General features: G+C 45.1%; 2 protein-coding genes and 1 long non-coding RNA gene across 4 annotated transcripts in view; 1 reads left to right on the forward strand and 2 right to left on the reverse strand.

The window, feature by feature from the left end:
- The window catches only part of LOC135372264 (uncharacterized), a 64,411-nt gene that overhangs the window by 27,245 nt on the left and 12,469 nt on the right, over window positions 1-24,697 (reverse strand). The window lies entirely within an intron of this gene.
- On the forward strand, window positions 8,720-9,432 carry LOC135372242 (uncharacterized). Its single transcript, XR_010415910.1, has 3 exons — window positions 8,720-8,787; window positions 8,873-9,094; window positions 9,247-9,432. It is a non-coding gene; the product is annotated as an uncharacterized LOC135372242 (long non-coding RNA).
- Window positions 14,013-15,879, reverse strand: LOC135372250 (uncharacterized). The gene is made up of 5 exons (XM_064605916.1): window positions 15,700-15,879; window positions 15,387-15,626; window positions 14,955-15,126; window positions 14,508-14,650; window positions 14,013-14,205 (listed from the first exon to the last, which is right to left on the reverse strand). The coding sequence occupies exons 1-5, from the start codon at window positions 15,857-15,859 to the stop codon at window positions 14,036-14,038; spliced, it is 885 nt and encodes a 294-aa protein (XP_064461986.1). The 5' UTR covers window positions 15,860-15,879; the 3' UTR covers window positions 14,013-14,035.

Raw genomic sequence — 24,697 nt, forward strand, 5'->3', positions numbered from 1 at the left:
CATACATACATGCACACTGAAGCCTTGGTAAAGAAGTACAGAGGGCTGTTCAAAATATTTACAGTTGAAGATGCCTAATGAAAGTATATGCGTCAGTTCGTCGAGCCGAACAAAATATTTAGACACATGCAGTTCCCCCCCCCCCCCCAAAAAAAAATACACAAACACAGGCGCGCTTATTCACTCTCGACTCGCCCCCAGGGCGTAACGAGTTAGGAGAGGGACGAAGTATGACATCACAGCGTCTGCGCGGTCAATCGAGGTCAGTGCGTCATTGTTTTGCCCGTGAGGGCTTTTTTCTTTTCTAGTCAGTAAACTTTTCCCTTGGGGGAGATTAGCAATTGAAAGGGTGACCGTGGGCATGGATGAATTTCTTGTCCCGCATCGTATACGCTGTGTGCAATTCTTCTTAAGAGCCATGAGGGGGTGTCGAGGGAGCTTGCCGTTGTTGGTCGCACTCAAGTGGGCATCATCACGACTATAGCAAAACAAAACAAAAAAGAAGAGAAAAAAGAAAGGAAAGTGAGAGAGGGGAGTTGAGGACTTCAAAGTGATGCATAGGGCAGGATGACCGATACTGATGGGACGGAGGCACACTGTAGGTGAGAGGTGCACTATAGTGGTCTTTCCGCTAGGCCCGTTTCTTGAAGAAAGCGCGCGAGGCCGCGAGTTTTTGAAAGTCGTTCTGCACAAGAAACTTCGGGGAAGAGGACGTCCGTCAGTATGCCAGGCCTGGCGTGGGGAAGATGAGTTTCCCGCGTAGTATGGTATGCACGGCATTCTGTCAGGATATGTGCGATAGTGTCCAGATGATTACAGTGTCCGCAACTGGAGTCCTCCCTGGAGTCGATCTTGAACAATTGCGAGTTCGTGAACGCAGATCCCATGCGTAGTCGATGGAGCATTGACTGCATACCACGGGGAAGGTTTTTCGTGGGAAGAGAGGGTCGGTGATTCTGCATGATGTCCTGCATGCCAGGATGACGCACCTCAACTAGCTGTTTGACGACCATGTGCCTGTCAGTGTCGGCCCGGACTGGTAAGGATGGGCTGCAGCTGTGGTGTGCTGAGGATGCTAGCTCGTCCACTCGTTCGTTGCCTCTGATGCCGCCAGGAGACGGGATCCATTGGAGTGTAAGCTGACCTCCGGTTAGCCTATGCTGGACACACGACCTCCTTATATATCGGGCTAGGATGCTACCACACATGGGGTTCATCACGTTGTTGAGGGCACTTCTGGAGTTCCGTAAGCAAAACGGCCTTAGTTATTCCGGTGACTTGAACCGCAGCAGCTGCGTGTAACGAGGCCAGGAGTTCGGCCGTCGTAGATGAGATTGGGTAACGAACTGATTTCCCTTGCCAGGCCATGTTCATTGACGGGATGTAGTACGCGCTGGTAAAGCTCTCGGAACGGTGGTCAATGGAGCCATCCGTGAACATCAGAGTATGTGTGTGATAGACGTCGCTTATCAGGTTCTCAGCAGCCATCCTGGCCACCAGGGGGCTGGACTCGCTCTTCTTCTGTAGACCCGGGTTGTAAGGCGTTGTTGCGGGCACGAACTCGCGCCATGGCGGCGTAGGTGGACTAGCTGGGAGCCGAGGAAGAGCCCCCCTGTTGGCTAGAGAGCTGGTGGCACTAGCCAGGCGTCCTAGGGATGTGTGTGTCCTTTGTTCGAGGTTGGTGAAGAGGGAATGCTTGTTGATAGATGTTGATGCATTGTCCAGAAACTGGAGTCCTAAGAGCCATGAACAGCTGACTAGCAGGTGATACTCTAAACCAATCAGCGAGCGCGGACTGTGTAGAGTCAGCGCAAGGACACAGGCTGTTATTGCGCGGCGTACTTTAAATTCAATTGCTGCGATAATTATAACACTGTGGGGTGAATTACTTCTCATGGTGCACTTTGCTGGCCTTCTTAACAGTTTTAAAGAAAGAGAACAGGGTGTTAAAATTTACATCTGTTCTACTTTAAGTCTATGTCAGGAGCAGTCTTGCATGGCAACGAAAATCATTCGTGTGAATAGTCCTGTTAGCAGAAGGAACCGAATTCCAGCAGCAACAACTTTATTCGATGATGATGATTGGGAAGTTTCATCGCCATGGACGATAATCTGCCCCTTTGCTGGTGGCAATGTGGCGAAAGGGAATAATGAATTCCAGAAACAGATTGTGCGTAGGAAAAATAAGAGTGAAGCACGTCTATGTGCGGGCTGAAGGGCACAATGCTCAGAAAGTGCCCACTTCGTGGTGGAGAATACCCGCCAAATTACAGTATAACCAGGAGTTTAAATAAAGGTACTTCAGCCTTTCAAAAGCTCGCTGCTTACTAGGCGGCATTAAATTTGCAACGTGCAGCCACAGGGAAGCGGAGCCAAACGCGCCGCGCACGTGGCTGTCGTCTCATTGAGAGGGTGGGTGCAGATTGCGATATTTGTATACCAGAATCGAACGAAAGGAACTTACCACAGGTAACTTTGACACACTACCAAAAAGAGGAACGAGTTCCCCAGGAAGTTACTGGAGCTCAAAAGCAACGAGTTAAGTTAAAAGTTACCGCACGAAGTAGCTTAGTCACAGTAACGAGCTACCTCAGCTCTGGTAAGGACTACTGATAAAGGTTACTGTTCCGTTCAATAAGTTTCAGGCGTGTTGTGGTTCGAAAGAGCCTAACGTTTCAAATTATCTAAAAGTGGTCTAGAGAACGGAAACTGAGATGTTACGTGATGAATAGACAGAGACGGCGTACAACAGCAAGGCAATTATATGAAATGACGCTTCGGTGTTCATGGGGCCCATCATCTAAAGTACAGTGATAACAATATCGCTGGTCAGCTGCTTTTTAAATAAGGTGGCGTAGCAATCTGGGGGCGTGCCGGGATGTGCATTCATACATCCTCGATGTGAAAATAAATAACTAAATAACAGTAAATGACTACTTCTCAGGCGTCGGGAAAGTGGCGCCCCCATTGCCGGGTAGCAGCCGCAGTAGCCCTCTCCTGCACTCACGGCTGGGTCGCCACAGGAAGGAGACCCCGCGTATAGCTGTGCGTGGCTGTCCCGTGTCTGGGGAAAGGAGGATCCTGCTGGTTGAGTGGACCCAAATGTTGTTTTGGACCCTTTCGGGCCCCTCTTGGAAAGCAATACACCACTTTGGCCCCTGCTTCCCATAGACACGTGGTCCTGGAAGGCCCGGTCAGGACTACTCAGCTAGTCGCCATCTCGTTTTTCCTTACTTTGTCTTTTCATCTCCTCCCCCTCCTCTGTTTTTCTTTTTCACCTTCTTTCGCGGCAATGGTCAACCTTGGGCAGTTCTTTCAATATTTCGTTGAAGCTGCACTTGGGTATTGTGTACGGGAAGTGTTAACGTGCAGACCGTACGCTACCCTGGTTGGGCTCGCTGGTGAGCGGCACCCTACTGCACTGAATGACATACATCTCTTCATGGATTCAGCCAGCACAAAAAATCGTGATCGGCCCTTGAAAAGTCATCGCACCGATAGACAGGGGCTTGATGTCGTAGGTTTGAACCCGGAACCCTGGTTCCCAAAAGTACTTGTGATAAAATCTGACAATTAATCCAGACCTCTTGCGAAAGTATCACCATTTCTTCTAGCAAAGGAGCTTCAGAAACTTCTGGGCAAGTCTTACAATGCTAAAAAAATTAAACACTGGGAATCTTCAGGTTGAAGTCCGCACAAAACAACAGAGCACTGCACTTCAAGCAGCGAAACAGGTTTGTGACATCAAAGTCACGGTCACAACATACCGCACCTTAAATATAGTGAAAGGCGTGATCTCCGAGGAAGAACTCTTTTCATGCTCTGAAGCGGAGGTCGAGGAAGGATTGAAGGATCAAGGGGTTGTATGTGCAAAGCGCATTGTGATGAGAAGGGATGGTAAGGAAGTCCAAAAAACGCATGTAATACTCTCTTTTCAGTTGCACACACTCCCATTTGAGACCAAGGCCGGCTACATTAACTCTCATGTATGACCATCCATTCCAAACCCCGGACGATGCTTTAAATGCCAACGCTTCGGCCACAGCTCCCAGATGTGTCGTGGACAACAAGTTTGCCCAAAGTGTGCCGGTAATGACCACACACCGGAGTCATGTAGCAAAGAATTTCACTGTGTCAATTGTTAAGGCAGCCATCCAGCATATCCGAGGCCATGCCCACGCTGGAAAGACGAAAAAGATACACTTAGAATCAGGACCGAACAAAAAATGACATATAACGCAGCAAAAGCACAGCTGGACTTACAAAAGAAAGGAATGTTTTCTGAGGTGTGCGTAGGGGAGTGGCACCACACAGAGTGTCCGTGAAGACCCACATAAGCGTAGAAAACGGGGGGGGGCAGTGGGGCTCGTGCCCCCCCCCCCAGGCTGTGAGTTCAAGAAGCCTCCACCTTTCCTTCGCCAGCGGCGTGAGCTTAACCTAAACGCTTCTGAGGTTCCAGAGCCGGGAGCCACCCCGCCGCTGCCATGCGAGCAACCAGTGAAGGCAAGCGCCGCGTCTGCTAGTGACCTTGCATGCTCGCGCGACGCTGCCCTGCAGACGCGACGACCATTTCTGTTCGACACGTTGTTCTAGGAGACGGGTCCGTCAACACGACATGCAGAATGGACAAGTATGTCATTAGAAAGCCTAGATTGTCTACTGATGCGCCCGAAACCGCCAGCTCGCAAGATCCACACACCGTCAGTGTTTCACCACTCGATAGTGACGTGAACACCCAGTTTGCTGCTGGTAAGTCCACTGGTGCAAGCTCAGCAGATGTTGCAGGAGACGGGCCATCCCCGCCATCTGAAAAACTTACCATTGGAAGAAGTCATGAGAAGAACGAGCCATCATCCAGCAAAGGCAGCGGCGGGCGGGGCTACCTTAAGAGTTGGGAATCCACCTACGGATGGCTTTCCTACAACGCTGAAATTGGTAAGGTGTACTGTTTCATTTGGTCACTGCCAGGGACAAAAAAATCCCGCTTCCATGCACATCGCGGGACGAAGACTCATACGCTGCATTCGTTGAACAAGGTTTCGAGAATTGGAAGAAAGCTCTTCAACGATTCCGGAGTCATGAGAAGTCAGCGCTTCATCGTGAAGCTTCCATGGCGCTGAGAACTGCAAGCACAGGAGCTAACGTAGCGATAGCGCTCTCTGAATCGAAGCTCAGCCAAATGAAGCAAAGTCGTCAAGCTCTGTTGGCAGTTCTGTCGTGTGTTCGCTTTCTGGCATGTCAAGGGCTCTCACTTCGCGGTCACGATGAGGACGAAGGTAACTTGAGGCAGCTTCTTACGTTGCGGGAAGCGGATGTGCCAGGTCTCGGTTCATGGCTCAACAAAAGTAGGTGTAAGTGGATTTCGCCGGACTTGCAAAATGAGATGCTTGAACTCATTACCCACAGCATGCTCCGTTCCCTAATCAGAGAAGTGCAGGACGCGTTGTTTTACGCGGTGATTGCTGAGGAGACCTCTGATATTAGCACGCAGGAGCAGATATCATTTTGCCTCAGGTACGTCAAAGAGGGTCTTGAAGTGGAAGAAGTCTTTATTGGATTTTACGTGACGGCCGATACGAGAGCAAGCACCCTCTTCTCAATTCTGAAAGACGTGTTGTGTCGACTGAACCTTCAAATTGAGAACTGCCGCGGACAATGCTACGACGGGGCTGCAAATGTGTCCGGCAAAAGCGGTGGACTTCAAGCCCTAGTTCAGGATATTCAACCAAGGGCGATGTATGTGTACTGCCTTGCGCACACTCTCAACCTAGTGTTTCAAGACTTGTGTAAGCAAATTGATGTGTGTCGAGACTTTGTCAGCTTGTTCGCCGACTTGGTAAATTTTGTGGAAACATCTCCAAAGCGCCTCAGCTGGTTCGAACAGTTCCAGAAGGAGGAGACACCGGCCCTCAGACAATTCTGTAAAACGCCGTGGACGCTAAAGGCATCCTCACTGCGGTCAGTGTCAAGTAACTACTCTTGAGTTGGTGCAGTTCCTTTTCGCTCTGTCATCGGATGAAAAGAATGACACAGGAGCAAGAGCCAGTGGCTATGCAAAAGCGCTCGGAAAATTTGATTCATATTTCATGCTCAGGCTGATGATCCTGGTCTTCGAGAGATTGGAGAGCGCAAATTCTGCTCTGCAGAAGAAGAGCTTGCAGTTTGGGCATGCAGAGCAAATAGTGAAGGCCGTTAAAGAATGTGTTGCTGAACTCCGCGACAAATTCCCTGGCTTTTGGAGCACGGTGAAAGCCACGGCTGAGGAGCTCAAAACTGGGAGCCCTAGCCTTCCGATAAGCAGCGACAAGCACCACGTCGTTACGACGAAGGATCTCAAGCACACGAGTTTAGATCCTCGGAAGCCTATTCTCGACAGAGGTTCTACATGGTAATTGACACGGTTCATGCGTCTCTGTGCACTCGGTTTCCTGCCGGAATGTGGGACCACGTGACGAAAGTCGAAACGTTCTTGATGGGAGAAACTGACAGCGCTTATCTGTGCGAATTCTATAAAGGAGATCTTGGTGCAGGTCGCCTTCAGCTTCATCGAGATATGCTGTTGGACATTGCAAAGCAGCGTTCCGTAAGCCTTACTTCGTTTCCGGACAAAATACAGAAGCCGACACTGAAGATTTTTGTTTAAGTTTAATTTGTACAAGCTTTCGCGTGGAGGTCCACGCTTCCTCAGGTACAAAGTGAAGTGGTGACACACATAAGTATATATAGTATAGACATATACACTGCTGTACAAAGAAAGGGAAAAGGAAAGGAGATATGGTGCCACATGTCTGTGTACAATGAATAGCTGGGCAGACGGATAGGTGACCTCTAACCGTTTAAGAACAGTAAAAGGTGTTGTTGTGAACAAAAAGGCTCGCCAACCCAGTTTCGCGGAAGGGGGGTCAGGAGTATGGGAAACGAGTTGCCCAGAATGGACAAAAGGGAAGGTTACGGATTATCTAACGGAGTACCAGACGATGACTGAAAGTGGGGATTCAAGAATTGTGCACAAATAAATATAGATATATAGCTACTAAATTTACATAAGCGGATATAACGAGCCAGGACTAAGATTCAGACCATTTGGTGTGAGACACTTAAATTGCGAAATTAAGTAGGACTCTCTATTCTTACGTTTAATGTCGGTGCGGAACCCAGATTCTAGCAATATAATTTTCAAATCAGTTTCAAAATCGTGATTAGGTTGATTGAAGTGAATGGCGACAGGAGTTTGGCGGGCATTTAGGATATCAAATTTGTGGCCATAAAATCGTTTTCTCATTGTGTTGGAGGTTTCACCGATGTATTGTGAATTGCACTTGCCGCAGAATATCAAGTAACAAATATTGGGTGAATTACAGTGGAGTGAATGACGAATTTTCAAACAGAAGTCACCCAAAGTGCTACGGGCAATGGTGGACGGCGCGATAAATTTACAGGTCTGGCACCGTGTACTACCACAGGGATAACAACCCGGCGAGCGCTTCATCATGCATGATGACGTGAGGATGTCGCGCAAATTTTTCGATCTACGGAATGCTACTAATGGGGGAGCGGGAAAAATTTCCTTTAGTTGCTCGTCAGCATGTAATATATTGAGGTGGCGTCTAAGAATGGAATTGGTATTGACAAGTGATTTATGATATGTGGTGGATAAAACTACATTACTTAAGTCCTCTTTGCGTTTCGGGGTGAATAAGGACTCCCTGGATAGGCTAGATGATTTGGCAAACGAGTCATGGATGAGTTCAAATGGGTAATTTCTTTTTTCGAAATCAGATACCATTTGCTGAGCATGTTTTACAAAATCAGTCTGATCTGAGCAGATTCGTTTCAGGCGCAAGAACTGACCATATGGAATACTCCTTTTCTGGTGATTGGGATGATAGCTTTCATAGTGGAGATACTGGCGCTTGTCCGTTGGTTTCTTGTATAGTTCAGTGGTCAGCCTACCAGATTTACATGACACTGTCACATCAAGAAAGTTGATGGATGACCTTGAATAGTTACAGGTAAATTTAATTTTGCTATGCAGAGAATTGAAGTGATCAAAAAATGACTGCAGAGATGCCTCATCACCAGACCAGAGGACAAAAATGTCGTCGATGAACCTGAGATATATAAGTGGCTTAAGGGGGAAAGAATTGAGGGCTGAGTTTTCAAAACGACCCATGAATAAATTGGCATAATTAGGTGAAACCCGGGAGCCCATGGCAGCGCCATGAATTTGGACGAAGTGTTGATCGTTGAATACGAAGTTATTACAGCTAAGAACTAGTTCTAAAAGGGGGATGATAGCGGGCATGGGAAGAATATCGGAAGGGTGAGAATTAAAGCGACAGTCCGGAGGTCTAGTGATTTTCGAATAACGACTGTATTAGATTCCAGACAGGACGTGTATGCTACATGTGAAACGAGAAAGCTTAATGCTTCCTCGTTGTTGAGAAAATGAATTTAATTGTATGCGAATTCCATATCCGGTTTCGGTCTCCCCTGACCACGCCCGACACTAGTGACGTCACGAGTGTCGAGACAAAGCAGCGTCTGCTGCGGCGACGCGAGACGTAATGAAATCGAAAGTGTTTTCAGCATGAGCGCTACGGACGAAGAAGAGCTGCTTTCTGACAGCGACGACGACCTTTACTATGACAACTACGTCGAAGACGACTGTCCGTTTACCACAGACCCTTTACAAGTTACGCATGTACGCACGGAAGAATGCACGGATACGGACGATGAGGCTCCTTCGTCGCCGGAGATTCCCATTCAAGCAGCAGATTTGTTTAGGTGACAGCTCGTTGTCTGCACGCGAGTTTTGTGTCTGTTTACACGGCATATGTTGTTGAGCCAGCTTTCTGTATATCTTGTTTAGGTGTTGGTGCTTGGGCTGCAATCCGGAACGCCCAGATGAATTTCTGTGCTGCCGAAGCGTCGTGCTCATTTCCCAAATCTGTGACGAAAACAACATCGATTGCATTGCTCAGCATCATATGTTTCCACTGTTGTGCCTTAACCGCGAAATTCTCTCAGTTTTCGTACGGCACATGAGGCACTACATCCCCACCCAACTGGAGCAACACAGAGACGAGAACAGGTACTGTAATAACCATATATGTTTATACTTACTGAACCGTGTTAGTTTACATAACCACGAAAGTCTGAGGAGTACATGTAAAATTTCTAGAATACCCAACTAAGTTTCCGGACGGCACGAAGAAACTTATATTCCTTTTTCTTTTTCTGCAGCACACTCCGGTTTGCAGCATATACCTTGTTTGTATGTTGGGTGTGGGGCCGCCTTGGCCGTGGACATCGCAGGCAAATACCCGGCTGCTGCGTATTAGCTATTCGCAGTGCATTTCCATCAGCAGTGTATCACGGGTATCAAGGTGGGAGAGATGCAACAAACAGTTCCGATGAGCAATCTATTGAAGTTGCTATGATTTGTATTGACCACCCAATGAATTTTTTCAGAGATTGCTCACTGTATGATTGGAGAACGATTTTGCTGTGCAGCCTTCCTTGAAACCTGGCTGTACTCTTGTACAAGCTACACAGAAACCAACCGTGAAAAACAAATAATTTTTATTTACATTTATTTGCGTTGATAAAAAACACACATGTGATATATGGTGCAGATATTACAGGACTTTTGGATGTTTAGCAGAAGTTACAGGTCCATCCAAGGACCCATGTTGAAAAATGCGACAGGATTGTTTTATCATTGCATGTCTAGCACATTGTCCTAGACATCCTAAATCATAAGAGAAGTACGTGTGTTTACAGTACCCAGTTTTGAACCACTTATGGAATTTAGAAGCTTTCTTGTTATTATCTGCTTTGTATAATCATGTTCTTTCTCATTGCAGGATAATGCGTCGTAAGACTCATCAGCATGTAGTGTGCAGTATGTAAGGCTGGTGTGTATTGTGCACTCTGTTCATTTGATTGCAGATTTTATATTTTTGTGCATTTGCAGCAAGTGCTGTGGAATAATTTATTTGTGAAAACTCTTTACTTTCATATAATTACATTTTAATTGTGCAAATAAATGGAGAGGACAATTATTATTCAGCATATTTGTGTCATTTAATTTCTCCACATTTGAACATTGTTTTAATGACCTTTATGATAGCGTACAATGCAAGATATACTTTTTTTCCCCATATGACACAATAGAGACACAAACCGATATTTAAAATGATGTTCAGCAAACAAAAAGTTAAAAGGAAAAACAGTTCTGCATGAATACACACCCATGTTGTGTATTCGAATTCTAACACGTAAGCTAAACAATGAAAGACAAGCCACATTTTCCAGGCTTATTTGAATCTGAATTTCGGTGTCGTCAGCACTGGAAGGCACCACTACGTTTGCAGACTTGATGGCAAGACCTCACCATATCTCAGAACTATTGAACAACCAGGGTTACAACTTGGACTGGTTGGTACAGTGCTGAACAAGAGTTTACGGAACGTGCTACGGTTTTTTCCTCCCTCAAAGTGATACGCCAGCAGGGAACAGGACAGTACGGACTTACAGACATATGCCTAGGTAACTCGGTTACCTGCCACCATTCGCTGCAAAGCGTGTCACTCAGAGGAAGGAGTGCTTCACAGCATGCTCCGTGAACTTTTTTGTCGAGCACTGTACAAGAGAATAAACATGAATAGAGACCTAAATAAATGCTTGGTTGAATTCGGTGCTCTGTACATGTTGTGTAAGTCCTTTTATGAAGCCTGCCACCACGGGAGGTGTAGTGAATTATGTACGAGCAACAACTTTACTAATAATTTGCTCCACATAAATTTAACAATCATTACATAGATCTCACAAAGTAACATATAAAGGACACACTCTGCAAGAAAGCAAATGCTGTCATTTTCAGGCTTCATGCTCATTGTATCATCACATGATCATGTAAAAAGTATGCTCTACCTGAAGCAGAGTCACTCACCCCTGATTATAGAGTAGTCCTGTGGCCATACACAGCTTGGTTCTCGCAATGTCTTAAAATTGACTATGAGGTAACCTGTTTCTTGTTAGGCTGTCTCTCTCGCTTTTCTTTTTTTTTATGTCACTTTTATTTCTTTCAGTACAGGTTCCCCGTGATGCAGAGACCTTGAATAACTTTGAATGTCATCTTTAGAGCCCAGATTATTAGGCATGAAAAACCTTTTTTTTTTTGGGTGGCTATAAATTTAAAGGTGCTAAGAATCCTGATTTTAAATCCTAAATGTCCTAAATCCTAGAAATCCTAAAAATGTCACTATGGGCAGGTCATTATTTTTTCATCTGTAGCACTGAATACGCAAAGAGAAAGTGAAGAAGTCACTTCTATCCCCGGGGGCATCACCATAACTGGGAGTTGTTAGTGTTTTAGTGTTGGGGGGGGGGGGGTCTGGATAAATCACTGTTCTAGGTTGCGACAAAGCCGTTACGAGAGGTGCCTATATTTTTAATAATGACCCATGAGACGCTACAGTGCTGGAACGGAGAAATAACAAAGCTGTATCGAGTAATCAATTTTCAATTCACAGCTTACATGTCAATACTTTTTGGATACTTGCTTCATTTAAACAATCAAGGATTTCAAAAGGACGTCCGATGTGACCCATGTCAATTTCGCCTGGACAATGGAGTTTTACTACCGCTTTAGGGTCATCATAGGTATTTTTCAATGTTTACTTTGAGCTTTAGGCATCTTTCACAAAATAGGCACTAATGCCACAATAGGCACTTATAGGCACTATTAAATCAATACAGGATGTTCCTCAGCACCCATCTGGTGCTCCTATATCAAAAAGGCAGTATTAGAACCACACGAAAAAAATAGGCATTTGCCGAGGAATCTGGGCTCTAATCATCAACAACATGCGAAAGCTCTGTAAGATTAAAATTATAGTACAAAGTGAGACAGCAAAACAAATACCATAGTGCAGCATACGTTGGTGTTGTAAGACAAGTAAAGCAATTTCATTGTTGTGATGTATTTGCAATCACACTTGATGCAAGGTGGTTAGGCAAAGCATTTAAAGCATATTGCATGGGGAAGAATTTTTACTGGAATGCTGGGCTTGCAATTACTAGGCATTACATATCATCCTCTATTTGTAGTAATTGAACATACTATTTTGCAGGAAAATGCCAATGCCACAGTGACCAAAGCTATAGTGCTGCTGCTACTGCCGCTAATTTTATGTGTTCACCTCCTGAGCTCTGTTAATGTGCTAAACTGAACTTGTGTTTGCAATAGGTGGGATCAGTTGACTTATCCCATTTTCACTTTATTTATTGCAATGAAATCTGCATACCAGTATGTACCTACCAAGAAAAATTTAGGACCGCATTGCAATTTATTGCCCTGCTACAGGACGGTAAGAAACAAGAAATCCATGTGTGTAATGGGACACATAATCAGAGCAGGCCCTTTTTTTACGCACTCGTGCAAATGGAGTAGCCTACAAGAACTTATGCTGGCCATCTAGGTCATTATTTTCAAAATTGTGCTCACTTAGCAGCACAATAAGTTCAATCCCTGCTATCCCGCCACACAAGGGTGATTTCACCCTACCTCTAGCTGACATCACCATCAAGGTCAGAGTGAAAAAGGAGATAGGTCATGCCTGTGGATTTTGCTCGATCTCTGCAAAGTCACACACCCGAAATGACGCTATCAGTACATGCATGTAGAGCATACATCTTACATACATGTTACACCTTTTGTTTTTTTTTATTATTCCAGGAAAACCAGCTGCAATTACTTGAACAAACGTTCACTTGGTTTCCTCGGTTTGGGATTTTATTACTTAGCCCCATGCTGCACATAGAGGTTCAATTATCAACATACATAAGTTTTGTGTTGGGAAGCAGATCAACATAAGCAATGTAGTATGCGCCTTTCAATTGGCTAGCGGAAGCAGGTTTGTGGCTTGACCAAGAGAAATGATTTTGGGACATGGTTTTGCCATTTCCTCTCAAGATCAAGTGCAAGCTTATTAACATTGGAACATCATTTTGACGTTGCCTCCCATGAGAGGTATTCAATGATTCCTATTTGTTTTGAGGTTCTACTGATGTATATCTACATGTATATAGTGATCACGGACACATAAAGGGTTATAGGAATGGTTATTTCTTAATTCCTTGAGAAGCATCATCTGCACTAGTATTGGCATGCCATTATGTCAACGATCTTGTCTTCTTGCAGAAATGTTGCAAGAACTTTGCAACATCACATTACAGACGTGATTACATAACACAAATTTCAAACTTCTGCATGATTTCTGTTCAAATGTCTGGTTCCAGTTTCCGACCTGTCACAACTGAGCGTGTTCCGCCATTCTATTGTCAATACCTTCTTTGTTTGGTAACATATGGCAGCTTACAGAGAAAGTAATCAGGCAGATTACTTTCAGGGAGAATAGGGCCCATGGTCTCATGGCAGAAAGGTACAGAGATACAAAAAGAACAACATGACACATAGACGTGCTCATAGAAACACACACACAGTTATGCACATATGCACACTTTGCTGCAGTCATTTCTTGTCCATCATAGTTAGTTGTTAAAATATACAATGCTTCGAGGATGGCACACATCCACACAAAGTCAACTATATACCTCGGCAGAATGTACTCATGAGCATGCTCACACACACAATGTTGCAAATGAGTTGAGCAGTGGAGCTGAGCAGGGAGTAAACAAATGATGAACTGAACGAGAATTGAGTAAGTAAGTAAGTCAGCAAACAAGCAGCTGAGCTGAGATAACTGATCATGAATGAGCAGAAGTCACAAATGATAACGTTGGTCATACCTGGCCTGTGGTCATAACTTGTGATTACTGTTAGTGTGTCACACGGATCCAGAACATATTGCAGATGCTTTTGGTACACAGCAAAAATCATACATTTCCCGTCCTGGCACATGATCATGCTTGGGCGAAGTCTTGAAGCCTGACTGCTGTTCATTTCACTGATTTACCTGACTGCCTACATGCCAACTGTTGATGAGTACAGCTAAACAATTGTCCTCTAAAACCTGCTGTACTGTGACTCCAACACAGCTCTCATCTCTGGCCTGTCCCCATAGCTGCTGCTTCTGGTAGGCAGTGACACCTCTACCAGAGCATCTCTTGCTTTTTTGAAGGATGGGTAGCGAGCGATGCGGTCAAAAACAGCAGACTTCAGGTCACTGACATAGCCTGCCAAATATAAAAATGGTTAGATCAATGAATAAATTATTCCACCCTTTGTACTTCTGAGAGCACCCAAATATAAACTTGCTTTGTAATTTCCTTGCAATTTCCTTGCAAGTTAAAGCAATAACTTCTTCAATATTACCATGACTTTGTGGTGGTCATGCAAGAGACGAGATCAGCAGTGCAAAGACTTTGTAGTGGTGGCCTGTATTGTTTTATGCGCATCATAGACTCAAGACAATGTTGCCACACATAGGTTACAGTAGCTTTCCTGCATTCCCCATGGTCTGTTTGGCGTCACTTACTGTATGTGGCATCCTCCTTCACAGGAACAGCGATCCACCCTTTCCGCACCTTTGATGGCTTCAGCCGGTGCTTCACAGCACCATCTCTGAGAAGGGCAACACGATCTGCATTGGCATTATAGTGGAGTGCTGCCAGAGCAGTCCTATGAGCAAAGAGATAAATGCAGCACTGATGAGTATGATCACAAACATGTGTTACAGTAAGACAAGCTCCCTTTGCAACACATCAACACATCAGGGCATCATGTGACTGTGATATCATGATTCTGATAATTTATAGTTTTGTACACGTATTGTTCCCTCTCTCTGGGATGATGTACATCTAAAGCCACGAGTTTGGGGGAAATTTTGTTTTTACGCTACACTGGTAACGAACAAACGTAAATAAATAAACCAAACTGATCACGTCAAACTCGTTAAGTACATGAGTTCCATTAAGTTTCATACCTTGCAACCATCCCTTGATCCGAAAAGCTGTACGATTTAGGCGCAAAGTGGATCAGGACAGCATGGAATGTTTCCAAACCAAATGTCTGCTGCGCTGATGAGAGCTGGGGAATGTCTTTCAGCAGGAGCTTTGCCAACAGAATGTCGTGGAGCTTCTTGTAGGTCTCCGTCCCTAAGCACAATTTTTATTGTGAAAGTAGCTTTTCAAAATTTTCTTTTATGTCTTTGAATCGTAATAATTCCATAATTATAAGCCTTCCTTCGACTCGCACCATTGTGTTACAATTTAGTTATTCTTGTTGAGCTTCTGTATCGTTAATGTACGGATAGATCAGTGAAGGAAAACTTAATATTGACAGGTCCCAAAAAATTAATAGAAAAACTGGAAGCTCTTTGTATTTGAGTCTCAGGTGAAATCATGCAAAATATTACCTTCCTCAAGCCATCTTCGTTCGCCCAAATCACCATGGAAGCAGGCAGGGTGCAGGCTATTTGGGTGGGTGTGTACATTGATGACGTGCCGCATGATCGTCGTCCACTTAGCAAGCAAAAGATCGCCACTGTCACTGGTGCGCGCACACCAATATAGGTGGCGGATTATGCTTTCGCACCACAGTCGAAGAACTTGGTGCTTCTTAGATTGTGATGCTGCAGCGATCTTTTTCTTGATGCCTGCATAGCAACAGCAATGATGATAATGTAATATCGAATATCAGTTCCATACACAGTGTTCTCAGCATCTAACCTTTTGCAACGTGCCACACATCAAAACGATGGCTGGTACTCGGGTGCTTGTCCCTCAGAAAGGTTTTCACCTGTGAGTGCCTGTCAGTGACCAGTGTGCTGACGACCAACCCTTTAGCTGTCAAGTAGTCAAGGCAAAGCTCGAGCCCCCTCTGTTCCATGCAGTAGCTAGAAGACACGGTTGTTGCCTGCAAATGGACTTCACAAGTATATGTTACTGGCTACGAAATCCACAAAGAAGAAACTTCTATAGGAAACGTGCCTTAACAACTTCGAACTGTACAATCCTGTTGATTGTGGTCTCCATTATCGTATATGTGCCGTGCAGTGCGGTGTGCCCAGGAGAATCACAACGTGCATCTCCAGCAAGGTGCAGAGGCCTGTCCCCCAGCTTCTCCAGCACTGCTGCCCGTTCTTTATCCCAGACCTGAAGAAGTTTATGGGTGACAACACGCAGTATATAATAGATTATTTCTCTCAATGTGTATTCGCAGAAACACAGCATCACTACGTCCCCACAAGAGTAGAGCCCTGCACCATCCGCGGATGGAAGCAGATTTTGATGAAAATTTATCACTTTCTGCGGTGTGCGGGTCAGATGCGGATGCACGAGATCGGATGCGGATATACTGCATGCTGTAAGTTTTCCACTAGCAATTTATTTGTATTGCGCGCCGACAGCGAGCACCGGCGAGGTAGTGTTCCACACGATCTAGAAGTCTCTCCATATCGCGTTTGTTGAAAGGTTTACCTTTGGTTGTCATCGTGAGTGTTTCCGTGACACCATGGAGGCATCCGAAATGATACCAACATTCTTCCGGCGGTTTTTACGTGTGCTTCGAAACTTGTGGATTTTGCGGATCGGATGTGGATGTAAACGGTTGTGTACGCAGTGGATGCGGATCGGATAACATGTGCGCGGATGCGGGTCAGATGCGGATGCAAAAAATGTCATCCACGCAGGGCTCTACACTAGAGTGTGGATTTCCTTGAGATATGTAGCAGATATGTCTTTTCTTGAAGAGGTCGTATGCAAAATGGGCAAAAGAATAATTTTCATTGACCTGTGACTGATCAGGAGAATTCTGTGATATGCCAGCTAGCTCCCTGAACATACGTGAAATGGACAATGAGAAGCTCACAGACACCATCACATGTTCAATGACTTTTTCAGCCCAGACATGTGCTGTGTACCGTTATCGAAGGACATGCAGTAATCCTAGCACAAAGCACACATAATTTTCCAGCATAAACTCACATCTTGTATTGCCGGAAATAAATAGCACTTCTGGTAGAGGAAGTACTGACTCCGGTGTATATGAGCAAGGCCCATGATGTCGAACAGGCGCAGTGACTTGGTGATGCTGCTACCAGAGAAAAGGATTGCCGAGCACATTGCGATATTGCCCACAGGTTTCTCATGAACAAGTGGCTGGCTGTTCCACTGGTTCCTGTGGCCATTCTCGCAAGTGATTGTGGCTCTTGCAAGCGTTCCCATTGTTGTGAGCTGCACGTTTGTGAGTGATGATGAACACACGGTGCACACCTTTAGGAGTTCCATGAGGCTGGAGCGTGCCACGATGAACATGTCGGGCACTGTTGACGGCTGTGCTACGGACCTGAGAGTAACATTTAATGTTAATATCAGGAAAAACTTCAAAAGTGATAGGCCTGTGCATACAACCCCACATTGTAAACAAAACAAGGCTCCAGGAAATGTATCACACCATGCTTCCCTGCCCTGGCTAGTTTATTACAGCATATCTGCTGCATTTCTATTGATAACAGCAAGTGGGGAGTCAGGTGGCAAATCCCATTGCTGTAAAGGAATGTAAGTACTAACTGCTTTCTTGCAGCAGATAATGAAGCACACAGTGAAGGTAAAGAGCATCCTCCCACAATGTATAGTAATACTTACCCATCACCATCCAACTCATCAACAAGATGGCGCGTATGAACCACATCTATTGGCCTGTTAGGGAAGCAATAAACCAAGGGTTGGTGGCAGAAGGTTAGGGAATGTACAGGGGAGTAAAAAAATGTGCACTCACTCTCCATCACTGTCATAGCCTAGCTCTGAGCTCAGTTGATATGATGGGTCATCACACAAAGCCTCTGACCTATATCAGATGGAAGTGAGACATCAGTATGGCCTCATGTACTGATGTATAAAATTAACCACATTTATGTTTTACCAGTGGATTGCCGCTCTATAGCCTTTGTTAGTTTTGTGACACAAAAGTCATCATGATGAACATATGTATTTAGTATGACAAGCCCAACAACGTCAGGCTTTATGAGTGCAATGGAAACAGTACTGACAAAATTTGCATAACTGCACCGTTAATTACCTGGGCTCCCCCTCAAAACTGACAATATCAGCCGTGTCATCATGCCCTGGTGATGAAAATGTCAATGAAAAAGGTGGGGGCTCCGCAGCAGGTGTTGATGATCTAGGGGGAGCTTGGACACTATCTGATGGCTCAGGGACTTCCACTATGACCAAACGAGGCGGATTCTCTATAGGCTCTGTCTGAGTGGCTGCATCTTGTGCAGGTGGTCTCCGTTGTTTGATTGTGGGGCTTTCCTCAAAGTGACTCTCATCCGTCTGGGTTGCTGCGTCTTTCATTGCATGCCGAGGCCCTATGATTTGGGGACGGAATTGCAGTGAGCCATTTGTAAAGCGAGTGACTAGTTCGACAGTGTGCAAAATACTTTTTCCAGAACTATAATTACTTGGCATATTCCGCTTATACACAAACACCCAGCTATAGTTACATTTTGGGGTTTGGGGTAGAAATTGTTAAACATGCAAGGGTGAAATGAACACTATACGTTTGACGGCCAGAATGCAAAATGTATTGTAGTCGGTCCAAGATGTTCAATGGGTCTTTGGAAAGTTGCAAACCTAATGATGCAGTATCAACAGAAATTGAGCAACCTCTGTCACTACCTGAGGATGCGGAGTAATGCACACCAGACTCTGGGGAAGCAGGTGGAGAGGGTTGCGGTACACCTTGGAAAAAGAGAGAAACAAAACACATCAGTGCACGCTGGCTTTGTCTCTTCTGTATATTTTTCCTTTATGTTCCGTCAACTGAACTAATTAAACACAGCACAGATTTCCACGTACGGCTTATGCAGTTCACCTGCGATCTTGACTACGCCACGGGAAAACTTATGAGTGTCACTTCGGCAGTGAGCGCGTAATTTGAGGAAATGTGCCGATAACAAATATTGCGGCTCAATACGTATTTTCATATTTTTACAAAGCAGAAAATTGACCTTCACCGTACTCACTTGTCTCTTCAAAAGGAAGTGACACTGCACCGCGGCCTTGCTCCTGCGCATCAATAAAAGAAGTGGAGCAAACAATATATGAACAAAGTTACATGATCAGGAAAGTTAGGGACTTACGTTGTCGTAGCTCGAAGTTGATGGTGCGTTGATATCAACGGGGAGATCACTGAAAACTGAAGGTACGGCGTCAGATCTCAAAGTGTGGCTCCGTCTTTTTCCTGGACGAGATATGCCGAGCTCCCTCTGAAGTCTGTCAGACTCTTCGAAGCAATCCGCGGTAAAGTGTTCGGAACAGAGGGTACTTGATTTGTAGAACTGCCATCCCGGGCGACGAACCTTCGCGATCCATAGTTGTCTTAGACGCTCGCACTTTGGAAAACCGAAAAACGATACTCCTGTTGTGTTCTCTCTGTTGTTCTTGCAGTGAACAAAACAACACCTGTGTCCTCCCATTGCCACAAATGCGTTCAGCGACGTCGAAGTAGCAAAAAGGTGGCACGTTGAAATACTGAAAGTACGAAATGCCACTGGCGACTGCTAGACAGGCGACAGCTAGACGCGCGACAGGCGTCCGAGACAAGGCGGAGCAGACACCGGAACTCGACACCGGTGACGTCGTCAGTGATCAGAGTGCGGCTTTCAATCGGGGGTAGTGTCCAAAGTTCAAAATTCAATAAAAAATTCCCGGAGCCGAATCCAAAGGAAAGCTTTCGCATAGTGGCTCCTGGGAACATAAGAAATCTTATAACAACGCCCACAAACTTTGCATGATAGCCTCCAGACAGTCCCTTTAAGGAAGTGTTCAACAGCAGAGAGACCTTCGTCATTGGGAATGTTAGTGTAAAGCGAAACGACATCCATTGTTGCCAACAAAATGTCAGCATGGTTACTGAAATGGTCATGGACAGCGTTAATTTTGGAAAGGAAATCGTTTGTGTCTTTGACAAAGGATGGGAGAAGGGGTGGGATGTGTTTGATGCAGTGGTCAGCAACTAAGGATAATTTCTCTGTCGGTGTGTTTATTCCTGAAATAATGGGTCTCCCAGGGTTATTGGGTTTATGAACTTTGATCAAAAGATAAAAATTACCTGGTGTGACGTTCTTAGGACGCAAGAATTTGGAAATATGGGACGGGATAAGTTTACTAGTGACGAGTTCATCAATTTTCTTATTAATAAGAACACAAAAGGAAGAGGTTGGATCCTCATCGATAGCTCTGTAGAATGAGCGGTCACTCAACTGCCTGTCTGCTTCCGCGATGTAGTCGGACGTATTAAGAACAACTATACCGCCACCCTTGTCCGCTGGTCTGATAATAATGTCATTACGGGCTTTAAGATTTCGTAGCGCTACTTTCTCACAATTAGACAAGTTATCAGTGTGTACAATAGATTTCGAATAATTTGTCTTGATATCCTTGTGAACGGCCTTGATGTAATTGTCAATAAGGGGGCTAGTTCTAGAGGAGTCCGGCGTCCAGCTAGAGGGGTTTCGGAAGGGCGCAGCATCTGAGCTAGGTTTATCGTGAAAGAAGGTTTTCAGGTGCATTCTCCTACCTAATTTGTGCAGATCGTGCAGAATTTCAATTTCATCAATATTACGCTTCGTAGGTACAAAACTGAGACCTTTTGAGAGAACACCAAGTTCAGCCTCGTCGAGGGTCACATGTGACCCTCGACGAGGCTGAACTTGGTGTTCTCTCAAAAGGTCTCAGTTTTGTACCTACGGAGCGTAATATTGATGAAATTGAAATTCTGCACGATCTGCACAAATTAGGTAGGAGAATGCACCTGAAAACCTTCTTTCACGATAAACCTAGCTCAGATGCTGCGCCCTTCCGAAACCCCTCTAGCTGGACGCCGGACTCCTCTAGGACTAGCCCCCTTATTGACAATTACATCAAGGCCGTTCACAAGGATATCAAGACAAATTATTCGAAATCTATTGTACACACTGATAACTTGTCTAATTGTGAGAAAGTAGCGCTACGAAATCTTAAAGCCCGTAATGACATTATTATCAGACCAGCGGACAAGGGTGGCGGTATAGTTGTTCTTAATACGTCCGACTACATCGCGGAAGCAGACAGGCAGTTGAGTGACCGCTCATTCTACAGAGCTATCGATGAGGATCCAACCTCTTCCTTTTGTGTTCTTATTAATAAGAAAATTGATGAACTCGTCACTAGTAAACTTATCCCGTCCCATATTTCCAAATTCTTGCGTCCTAAGAACGTCACACCAGGTAATTTTTATCTTTTGATCAAAGTTCATAAACCCAATAACCCTGGGAGACCCATTATTTCAGGAATAAACACACCGACAGAGAAATTATCCTTAGTTGCTGACCACTGCATCAAACACATCCCACCCCTTCTCCCATCCTTTGTCAAAGACACAAACGATTTCCTTTCCAAAATTAACGCTGTCCATGACCATTTCAGTAACCATGCTGACATTTTGTTGGCAACAATGGATGTCGTTTCGCTTTACACTAACATTCCCAATGACGAAGGTCTCTCTGCTGTTGAACACTTCCTTAATTCTCACCCTTCCGATATTCTTCCCATGCCCGCTATCATCCCCCTTTTAGAACTAGTTCTTAGCTGTAATAACTTCGTATTCAACGATCAACACTTCGTCCAAATTCATGGCGCTGCCATGGGCTCCCGGGTTTCACCTAATTATGCCAATTTATTCATGGGTCGTTTTGAAAACTCAGCCCTCAATTCTTTCCCCCTTAAGCCACTTATATATCTCAGGTTCATCGACGACATTTTTGTCCTCTGGTCTGGTGATGAGGCATCTCTGCAGTCATTTTTTGATCACTTCAATTCTCTGCATAGCAAAATTAAATTTACCTGTAACTATTCAAGGTCATCCATCAACTTTCTTGATGTGACAGTGTCATGTAAATCTGGTAGGCTGACCACTGAACTATACAAGAAACCAACGGACAAGCGCCAGTATCTCCACTATGAAAGCTATCATCCCAATCACCAGAAAAGGAGTATTCCATATGGTCAGTTCTTGCGCCTGAAACGAATCTGCTCAGATCAGACTGATTTTGTAAAACATGCTCAGCAAATGGTATCTGATTTCGAAAAAAGAAATTACCCATTTGAACTCATCCATGACTCGTTTGCCAAATCATCTAGCCTATCCAGGGAGTCCTTATTCACCCCGAAACGCAAAGAGGACTTAAGTAATGTAGTTTTATCCACCACATATCATAAATCACTTGTCAATACCAATTCCATTCTTAGACGCCACCTCAATATATTACATGCTGACGAGCAACTAAAGGAAATTTTTCCCGCTCCCCCATTAGTAGCATTCCGTAGATCGAAAAATTTGCGCGACATCCTCACGTCATCATGCATGATGAAGCGCTCGCCGGGTTGTTATCCCTGTGGTAGTACACGGTGCCAGACCTGTAAATTTATCGCGCCGTCCACCATTGCCCGTAGCACTTTGGGTGACTTCTGTTTGAAAATTCGTCATTCACTCCACTGTAATTCACCCAATATTTGTTACTTGATATTCTGCGGCAAGTGCAATTCACAATACATCGGTGAAACCTCCAACACAATGAGAAAACGATTTTATGGCCACAAATTTGATATCCTAAATGCCCGCCAAACTCCTGTCGCCATTCACTTCAATCAACCTAATCACGATTTTGAAACTGATTTGAAAATTATATTGCTAGAATCTGGGTTCCGCACCGACATTAAACGTAAGAATAGAGAGTCCTACTTAATTTCGCAATTTAAGTGTCTCACACCAAATGGTCTGAATCTTAGTCCCGGCTCGTTATATCCGCTTATGTAAATTTAGTAGCTATATATCTATATTTATTTGTGCACAATTCTTGAATCCCCACTTTCAGTCATCGTCTGGTACTCCGTTAGATAATCCGTAACCTTCCCTTTTGTCCATTCTGGGCAACTCGTTTCCCATACTCCTGACCCCCCTTCCGCGAAACTGGGTTGGCGAGCCTTTTTGTTCACAACAACACCTTTTACTGTTCTTAAACGGTTAGAGGTCACCTATCCGTCTGCCCAGCTATTCATTGTACACAGACATGTGGCACCATATCTCCTTTCCTTTTCCCTTTCTTTGTACAGCAGTGTATATGTCTGTACTATATATACTTATGTGTGTCACCACTTCACTTTGTACCTGAGGAAGCGTGGACCTCCACGCGAAAGCTTGTACAAATTAAACTTAAACAAAAATCTTCAGTGTCGGCTTCTGTATTTTGTTTATGTGATCTACAGGACTTGACTCCCCTCTTCGTATACGCATTCGTTTCAGGACGTAAAATAGATGCTCTCAGGAAAGGAAGGTGAACCACTCAGGACGATACTTCCAGAAGTTGTTCAACTTCTTCGAATTGTATTGACCATACCTGTGACGTCTTGAACATCAGAAAGGTCCTTCTCGTGCCCTACGGCGGCTCAAAACTTACTTGCGTTCCACAATGGGACAAGCCGGTTAAATCATATTGCCTTGCTTCATTGCCACAATGAGCTAGCTCGCGATGTCGACTTGAGCGCTGTAGCAAACGAGTTTATCAAACGAACAACTCCTAGGGAAAACACGTTTCAAATTGTTGGCTCGAAGAATGCTATTTTTTCGTGGCTTCTAAAGACATGTCGTCGTTCGCTGATACTCGTGTCTGCTTCCTACCATCCAATGTGCCGGTACGCACCTGCCATCATGTACCAGCCGAGAATTTGGCAACCACATAATAAATATTACACGTTGCACATGGTCGTCACTGCGTTTCCGGCTCGGGCACCGCTGGACTCCTCCCGTCCCCGCCCGGGTGCCAGGCTCGCCCCCCTCTCCCGGGAAAATTGGCGTGCTACGCCTATGAAGACCCACAGTCCTGGGTCTCCACTCCACACTCCCTAACCAGAACAGAGAGACACAAGTGTCCTCTGTGGATGCTCCGGGCTGGCCTAAAAGCCAGCCCTTATAATGCAGCCACAACCTCTTCGGAGGCTGGTGGCTCCCTTTCAGTCTGGGATGTGGTTACCAAGGGTCCCTCCCAGACAAATACACTAAACGTGGAAGTCGATGATGACGACTGCGCATGAAACTGCGCGTCGCAGAAGTCGTCATCGAGCCTTCCAAGCAGTTTCTCTCCAGTAAACGAGAAACGTGAGAGGACAAGTGGCAGAGGCAGGGGAAACAAAGGTGCGGAACAACAGGGTACGGTGTGCCCCTAGCGTCATTCTGTTATTTCTGACAACGAGAATTATGCAATGGAATTGTAGAGGTCTCTTGTCAAAGTTGGAGGACATTAACGACGTTATGACACAGTATGGGGCGTCGTGCTTCTGCTTACAGAAAACATACCTGCAGGAACACAATTGTAATCCTTTTCGCATGCATAACATCTTCAGGAAGGACCGCGCAGACGCCACACGCGCATCAGGGGGCGTTGCTGTGATCCTCCCACAGTCCATTCCTGCAAAACACCTTCCACTCGTCACCAACTTGGAGGCTGTTGCCGTCCAAGTGAGCTTCCATAGGGTCATTACAGTATGTTCCTAGTACCTTCCCCCTTCAGCAGCAACAGAACAGAGGGAGTAGGAGGTATTATGTGACCAGCTTCCTCGACCTTTCATTATCCTAATTATTTCCCTGTGCAGCCCATCCCTCTTCCAGAGTTTCAGCTGGACAGTT

This window comes from Ornithodoros turicata, chromosome 1 (assembly GCF_037126465.1).
Source record: "Ornithodoros turicata isolate Travis chromosome 1, ASM3712646v1, whole genome shotgun sequence".
NCBI classification, from domain to species: domain Eukaryota; kingdom Metazoa; phylum Arthropoda; class Arachnida; order Ixodida; family Argasidae; genus Ornithodoros; species Ornithodoros turicata.

What these genes read in the sequence shown, in the direction of transcription:
- LOC135372250 (XM_064605916.1), bottom strand. Translation starts at nt 15,859, where the DNA reads ATGGAACAGAGGGGGCTCGAGCTTTGCCTTGACTACTTGACAGCTAAA. An exon ending in ACGAAGATGGCTTGAGGAAG is followed by an intron (nt 15,127 to 15,386) that starts GTAATATTTTGC and finishes AATTGTGCTTAG; the next exon opens with GGACGGAGACCTACAAGAAG. An exon ending in GATCAAGGGATGGTTGCAAG is followed by an intron (nt 14,651 to 14,954) that starts GTATGAAACTTA and finishes CTTTGCTCATAG; the next exon opens with GACTGCTCTGGCAGCACTCC.